Here is a 7977-nt window from a genome sequence, read left to right as displayed (position 1 = left end):
AAAGTGAAACAACTATGTAGTTTGTCAGGCTGCCTGTTTGGTGCAGCTAGACTTTGTTTTGCATAAAGTTAATGAATGTGTTGCTTAGAGTTGCTTTGTCAACAATCAGTTTCCTCTGAGGGGTGTGATATGTCTCTAAATAGGCTACTGCACATATGTTTTTTACTTACCATGTTTATGAATTTGTTTTATTAATAATGTTTTAGTTTTGAGAGAGGGCTAACAAAACAGTGGAAATACTCCAGCACTTGTGGTTCAATCAATTTCATTTAACATTTGTCAGTGTAGGAATGTGCGACATTCATAATAATCACACTACAAAGCAGCGTTTCTTAAATGCAAGAGCCGAAGCCACGCAATGTTTCTATTGAACTACACCCCATAGTTGAACTACAATGGCTTTTTCATCCCTCTGTAACACAAACTTTATTTGAATTGACAGCCTGTTGCCCACAGAAGTTTCAGCTCCCAGGCAGCAACACGAAAGCCAGCTGCATATGATCTTTGTCTGTTTCAGCCATGTGATGCGTGGACAGCAGGTCAGAGTGAGGTGATGGCCGATCGTACCCACAGCTTGACAGAATAAGGAAAAAGAGAAACTGAGTGTTCGGTGTTTGAATAAAAGGTGCATTGTGTGGTGCTGGAGCAGTCCTGAGACACGCAGAGCTTGTAGGAGAACGCTGTATCTAGGCCAATGTTATTACCAGATGTGAGACAAGAGGGCTGACTTCCTGTGGTGCTTCTTCAAGAACTGCTCTTCCACTCACACTACCTCAGCCACACAAAAAGAAACACACACAGACACGCTTGTATGAATGTACTGTTAACAGTGCAATGAAAATAAACCAAAAACGCTTTCATTCAAGAAAACATTTTATTTCTTTTATGAAAAGAAAGGTAAAGTTTGCTACACTTTTCTTGTTACAAAATAGGTATAATTTAGAATACAGGTTATATAAAAAGTTACAGTACAAAAAAAAGCACACTGCCTCATTCATCAATTAAGGTCCGGACAGACTGAATTAAAAAAACACAAATGTATAAAAAGACTGATGTTAAACTCATTTCCTACTAAGAAAAATCCAATACCTTAATCTATAACTGGAAATATTCTGTTAACATGATGGATAGTGAAGGGAAGTACTGCAATAATTGCACTGATTCTGCATGATTTAGCTTACAGGTGCAGGCACTTTCTTGTCCTTAAAAATCCTGCCGCAGCTGGATGATGATTAATTTCATCTAAAACTTTGCATGTTGAAATATAAATCTTTGAAGTGATAATTTATCTACTTGCAAGTGATGCAATTGCAGCTGACTTGGTTTAGAGTTAAACTATCAGCATGTCATGACAGAAAAAAGCCTTTTTTGTTACATCTGTCAGTTAATCACATCGTATGATGACATTTTGTTGTTGTTCTTGTTGCTGTAACATTTTTTCCTGCAGATGTCAGACTGACATTTCAAAAAATTGGACACCAACCCCAACAACTTTCCATTTTGCATCTGATAGGTTAACCATCTGTCATTTCAAAACAGTGGGGGATTTTAATTTTGCGCCTCCCTACCACAACTATGCCACAGCATTCTTCACAGAGCTGTGTTTGTAAGAACAGTTCAGAGTGAGTGCCACATCTCTCTTTCCTGTTATCTTTCTGTCTCCCTGTAGGTCTCCCTTCATCACGTACACAGATATGTACAGGGTTGCTCTACATGATTTTATCAGAGCAAATATAGCACACCTTGGGCCTTTCGAACCAGCGAAATCCAGATGTCTGCAGATGCACAGATTACACACTGCACGTACTAGAAGTGTTCATGCTGTATTTAAGGCACTTCAATAAGAAACTGCAAAAAGGGGCAAAGCCAACGACAGTTGTTCACCATTATCCCAGCAAGTCTGGAGACAACGTTACATTTACATTTTTTCAGTCACGAGAGTCTTTGGGTTTACAGAAGCCTCCTTCCAGGCTTTGACACAAACTACAGAAATGCTTCTCCATTTGTTGTGATATTTCAGTGCAAATTAGTTAAGGAGACTCATCACTAGCATCTAGTCTAAAAAAGTCTGTTTGCTTGTTCACATTTGAGTGGCGTCTTTATGACATTTTGTTTTTCACAATGAAGTTCTTTCATGTGGTTATATTGCTATAACTGCACCACTTCTTGCCAAGATGAGAGATCTGCCTAAACACGATTCCCTTGTGCTGCCATAATATTTCATACACTCTCTGTTTCTGTAGAAGATGTGCTACATGTCCTCTGTTCAGTGGGAAACCTGTTCACACACTTACGGACTCAATCAGTCAGTCTTAGTCCTTTATGACTTGAAGAGTTTGGGGTAAAGGGCCTTAATAGGAGATGGGGTGGTGATAATGTTCCCAGAGGAAATGGTCGTCTCCGGTCCCCCCTCTAATTTCTGGGATGCCACCTCAGTTTTACTGAAACTGCACTCCAGGAATGGCATCCCAATCTTCTTCACCTGGCCATCTCTGGTCATCAGACACGGCCGACAGAGCAGCCTCAGAATGGCTCTCCTCATGTCCTTACTGGTCAGAGTGTAGATGATGGGGTTGAGGAGCGAGTTGACCATGGCTACTCCCAGGAAGTAGTCAGCCTTGTAGAGCAGGGGACAACTGTGAGTGGGGCAGAAAAAATCCAGGAGGAGGAGGAGGAAGAGGGGCAGCCAACAGACGATGAAGACACCTAGCACAATGGTGACAGTCTTGAGGAGGGCAATGTACTTCTCCGACTTCCTTGCTAAGCCCTTCCTCATGCTGCCTGACAGGCCCAGCCGCTGGCGCTGTGTGTTGGTGCGGACAATGCGAAAGACTCGGGCGTAAAGGACCACAATGGCCAGGAGCACTGCGCTGAACACAGATACGCAGCAGAGGATATAGCTCTTGGCATAAAGCGGGAGGACTGTTGAACACTGGTCCAGTCTGTGGATGCAGTTCCACCCCAAAATTGGGAGGACCCCCAAAAACCCTGCCAGGGCCCAACTTGCACCAATCAGTGCCAACATCCGTCCCCGCTTTGCCCCATGGTATGGCCTCATAGTTACCATAGTCACATGGCGTTCGATTGCAATGGCCAGCAGACTAATTATAGAGGCAGCCAGAGTGATGAAGACGCCTCCCTCCCTGAGGAACCATAGCAACGGCGTCAGTTTCAAAGTATTAGGTCCGGACATGATGATGTTAGCCATATATGCAATCCCAGCCAGCAGATCAGACAGAGTCAGGTTCCCCAGCAAGTAATACATGGGCAGGTGAAACTTCTTGTTCCTCCAAATGGCAAGGAGAACCACAGCGTTCTCCAGGACAATGAGTAGACACACCACCAGGAACGCAATGCCCTCAGGTTTGAGCCCTTCACGGTAGCGGTCTTTCTGCAGCTTGCCGGTGTAGTTGTAATGCTCCACGAGGACAGAATTGTCCTGGTACTCCCAGAAGAACTGCAAGTAGCCGTGAGAGGAGAGAGTAGGGGAGGTGAGGAATGTGGGTGTAGAGGGGGGGGTCCCTGCATGAGCAGAACTTGAAGCCTCCATGCTTTATGTTGCTTTTCCTCTATTCTGCCTGCAGTCAGTGGCTATAAAGTCATTTTTGTTGACATGCTTTTGGCAGTAGGAGCTGTGAAGAATTTGTTCCAGTACAAAAAAGATACACAAAGAAAAGTCTGAGCTCCTTCAATAAATGGAGGGATTACATGAAGCTGATACAGTGTAATCCACCAGAATCCCTAGATGTTTTCTTTTTGGCCAGAAGACGGTGCTCTTGAGCTCTGTTTGTCCCAGTTAGAGGGTCCAGACGCTGCAGAAAGACATGAAGAAATCATGAAAAATAATGGAAAGAAAGGATGCAAAACCACTGATAGCTGAAACTATAATCCTTAAAGATGTATTTACTTGAATACATCAACATTCATGCATGTGAAAGAGTTTATGACTATGTTATGTTAAACTGACATTTAAGACATTTAGACACATAAAATGCTGGTAGTCCATGTTGCCCTGACATACACAGTAAAGTATATTGTTGGTAGATGTCTTTTCTGTGACATCTGAGTGTAAATTGTGATGATATGAAACAACAACTACTGTCATGACCTCATGATGTCCTCTAAAACAGATAAGACGTGATTATTGCTGCGTGCGTTTGTAGGGCAGCATGTGAAACTAAAGGCCGAAAAGGACAGAGGGATCATTTTAATGTCAATCATTTAGTCTTTCCAATTGTGTTTAAAGTGTACGTCAGTCACCGTAAGGAACCATCACAACATGTGCACTTAATTTGGCACACATGCAGCTGCTTTTCACAGTATAGGTGAGGTGTGTTTGAAGTGCCCCACACACGCAAACACACTCAAACAGCGTGTCCAAAGTTTACGTGGTTTGCAAATTATGATCATAAATACGTTGAAGGTTGGGGTTCAGTTATTTTAGCTTACACGCAGGGGTGATTAGGGTTGTGTTCCTTTGAGTCTCAGTTGTGTAAGGGAATGTTTTTTCTCACGTCTTGAGTCATATGTTAACATTTAACAAACGGTCTGGAGACTTTAACCCATTCAATCTGTTGCCAAGAATTTGGGAAATTGCTATAACACAAACAGCTGAGTGTCGAGTCCCTCTGCAGTGAGGACTGAATCTATACCATAGATAAAAATATGAATGGAGATCATGAGTGAATGCTGGTATCTCAGTGTCAATTATCTATGATGAGATGTGAGAGAATATGTATGTTATAATCACAAGCATCAGCGTTTGATGAAGATTTTTCTGTGTTGATTTCCATTTAAAACAAGAAAATCATGGCAGAATTTGATAAAGTTTCTCTTTTTGTGACTTTTGCACCATATATTGCTTATAGTACCATCAAAAAAGTTTTCTCAGCCTTTCTTTTTTTCCCTCAGGTGTAAATAGTGTCATAAAGCTTCATATAAAAACTTTCAATTAATACAAATTTGATAAACACAAATCACAGTCCTAAAACTCAAAAGGTGATAAATTATTATGTTTCTTCTAACATTCTGTTCTGTATAAACGCAAGATAAATGCAGCCATATGGAAACCATCTGAAACAAATTTGCCAATAATATCATCTATCACACATTGCGTCAGACGCGGGAATCACAATGAGAATTACCTTGAAATTGTTGTAGCGTTGCCCTTATCGAGCGCTTCATCTGCTCTTCAGCGAGGAGAATCCAAACAAGAGCACCAAGTGAGTCCCAGTCAAACTGACAAGGCAGAGGGAGTGAAGTAAGACCTCAGTTGAAACATGCAACAGCTAAAAAAGGGGGTTGGTCTTAACCCAAACTCTCTCTTCCCCTCACATTCTCTCTCTCTCTCTCTCTCTCTCTCTCTCTCTTGCATACATTAACATCTCTGTGTATTCTCCTGGCTAAAACTTCTTAAAGTTTGTTCTTGATGACAGACAGATGAGGAGGAGGAGCTGGAGCGATCTTTACATTAGGATCTCGCTGATGCCCGTCAGTATAGGCAGTGGCTCAGATTACACTGCCACAACAGTTGTAGCCGTGGGACTTCTTTACATTTCAAAGTTCACGTTATGTCATCGATCTACATGCTAACACAGATGGGTGATATGAACTGAATCATCCTGATGTCATCATGAAACCCCCCTCTCGTCTGTGTACAATGATAACATGATGACCGCAAGAGGAAAGTAGTTAACGCTGCTTACACCGGCCCCCTTCTCAAATGTGTCCTCCATTTAAGGCACATGTGATATCTACATGCAATATACAGTGTGTTGTTGTGTTGCCATTGTCGTCAGCTTGGGAACAAAAAAAGCAGTGCATTGAGAACAATATATAAATTGTGAATCATGAGGAAGTGCCATTCATTTCCAGGTGTTCCTGTATTCTAAATGAACATATTACTTTCAAGCTTTCTAAAGAAACAAAAGGGTAGTAAAACTTCCATTTTACTGGAAGAACCAGTTTTGAAAAGACACGGCTCAGTAACAATTCCCCAAACTTCAAGCCAACTGAAGTGTTGACACTAAGCTTTTGTGTTTCTTGAATTTAGATTTATTGCTCCCACGATGATCTGCTCTACAACCCCTACTTATGCAGCCAGGGAAGGGAAGAGAATCTCATTCACATGGTTTATGTCATTTTGGCATCCCAATTCCCATAGCCTGTCAGTGAGATTGCAACATGCTTTGACACGCTTCAGCGTCTCACCTGCGAAACCTCCCCTGCAGGGCCTGCAGAAGCTTTATCAGGACAAAAACAGGGGGAGAGGAGAGAGGGATGCTATGTAAGCCTCAAGTAAAACTTTTATTGGTTGTGTGTTTCAAAGCCAATGCTTGGTATGATGCTGTCCTATCATGTGCCACTATCGCCTGAACACATCTGAAACAACCCGCCACTTTGCATTTGTCATAATACCTCTGTCTCCTTTGTATATGAGTGTGGACAATACGCAAGCATATTTCTTCATGCCTTTCTCATCACACCTCTCATATATTTTACTCCCTAGCTACAGTCTTTTGACAGTTGGACATCCTGTTCTTTATCCGGCTGCTCCTCTGATACGTTACACTACACTGTCTGACTATTCAAACAGAGGTTTCCTTCAACTAAACCTGTTTGTTGTGGGATTACCTGCTTTAGCTGGAGAATCCTCCGGCTCCTTTGTGTAAGTCTGTGCCTTGAGTGTGGACAATACACAAGCATATTTCTTTCTTTCTGTCTCATCACACCTCTTCTATATTTTACCCTGACTCTCTCTGGCTCACATGGTCTTCCATCCAGACTTCGTGTTCGTGTCTGACAGGGTCAAGTGCCGGCTTCTTGGGCCTCCTGATAATGTCTGTTAAGTGTGACTGCTGACATACTGACACACATCTGTGAATCAACAGATCAAGCCAACTTATGAAAAAGGCCAGTGTGCTCGTGGGCTTTACATTAAAACAGCAGTTGAAATGGGATCAGTCCAAGCTGCTGAAATAAAAAACATGAACTTCTCCAACAGGACGAGTAAACTAGGAGGTTGCAGTTCTATTTATTATATTGTATCCAGTAATTCTTGTTCATGCAGGTTTCTGGTAAAGGACTTGAAGTTGGTGGGTGAACTTTCTCTGCTGCACTTTGTGTCAGTTAGTGTTATGAATGTAAGTGCATAAATGTTACATGTTTCACCCACACTCCCTGCTGTCTGCACCGCTGTGTGTAGGAGGGGAGCCCTATCAGGAGATCATTAAAGTGTAATATCCTGTCGGGGTGAATGCCGAAGTCTCACATCAAAGCCTCAGAGAGAAACAGGGATCTGACACTGAGGATGAGTAGTCTAACAGACGGACGGCAATCACACAACTCTGCACAGGAAGGAAAGGCTGTCCTCTTTCATCTCTTCTTCTTGATCATTTGTGTGTCTGTTTCGTCTCTCTCTTTATCAGACTTTTCCTGATTTTTTTCTTCTTCTAATTTTCATCACGTGTTTCTGTCTTTTTTTTTTTTTTTATGTTCCACTTTCTGTACAGCAACACTGGAAACACACTCCGCATGGATTTCCCTCTCTGGTATTCTTAACGTATGTTTTTGGCCACACACGCTGCTGTGATGCTGACTGCCTTTCAGTTGAGCCAGCTCCTCTTGGGTGTGAATGCGATGTTGTCCTTGATGGACCAGTTATGTGACCAACAGGACCTGTTCGTGGTGCGTGAGGGGTTTATTTTTGTGGTCGACCTACAGCCGCCCTGCTGATTTGCTTCTACCAGGGGTGTGATGCTATGATGGCTTCTCTAAGCTGGCAGCGCTAGTGGCTACAAGTTTTACAGTGTTTTTACAGCCTTGATATTTCTCAGCCTGTGTGAAGAGACATGGTTGTCAAAAGTCTGAAACTGAGGACCACCAACAGTTTGAGAGTTGGAAACGTAACTCTTATGGTATCATAGTATTCTTTACCACTTTTTGAATTTTGGCCTGTATATGAACCTGACCTGCACT

At 42.3% G+C, this 7977-nt stretch overlaps 1 protein-coding gene across 2 annotated transcripts; it reads right to left on the bottom strand.

The window, feature by feature from the left end:
* Window positions 1-916: 916 nt before the first annotated feature.
* On the bottom strand, window positions 917-5735 carry s1pr5b (sphingosine-1-phosphate receptor 5b). Of its 2 annotated transcripts, XM_070917586.1 has the most exons (2): window positions 5712-5735; window positions 917-3439 (listed from the first exon to the last, which is right to left on the bottom strand). In XM_070917586.1, exons 1-2 carry the CDS (start codon window positions 5733-5735, stop codon window positions 2321-2323), a joined length of 1143 nt encoding a protein of 380 aa, XP_070773687.1. In that variant the 3' UTR covers window positions 917-2320. The 2 variants fall into 2 exon arrangements, with proteins under 2 accessions (XP_070773687.1, XP_070773679.1); XM_070917578.1 differs by lacking the exon at window positions 5712-5735 and having other exon boundaries at window positions 917-3550.
* Between the last annotated feature and the right edge of the window lie 2242 nt (window positions 5736-7977).

This window comes from Enoplosus armatus, chromosome 2 (assembly GCF_043641665.1).
Source record: "Enoplosus armatus isolate fEnoArm2 chromosome 2, fEnoArm2.hap1, whole genome shotgun sequence".
Taxonomy (NCBI): Eukaryota; Metazoa; Chordata; class Actinopteri; order Centrarchiformes; family Enoplosidae; genus Enoplosus; species Enoplosus armatus.
Note: the sequence above shows the minus strand (reverse complement) of the source record. Positions and strands in the feature narration are given on the sequence as shown.

Coding starts and splice junctions, on each gene's coding strand:
- s1pr5b (XM_070917578.1), bottom strand. CDS start 3,550: ATGGAGGCTTCAAGTTCTGCTCATGCAGGGACCCCCCCCTCTACACCC.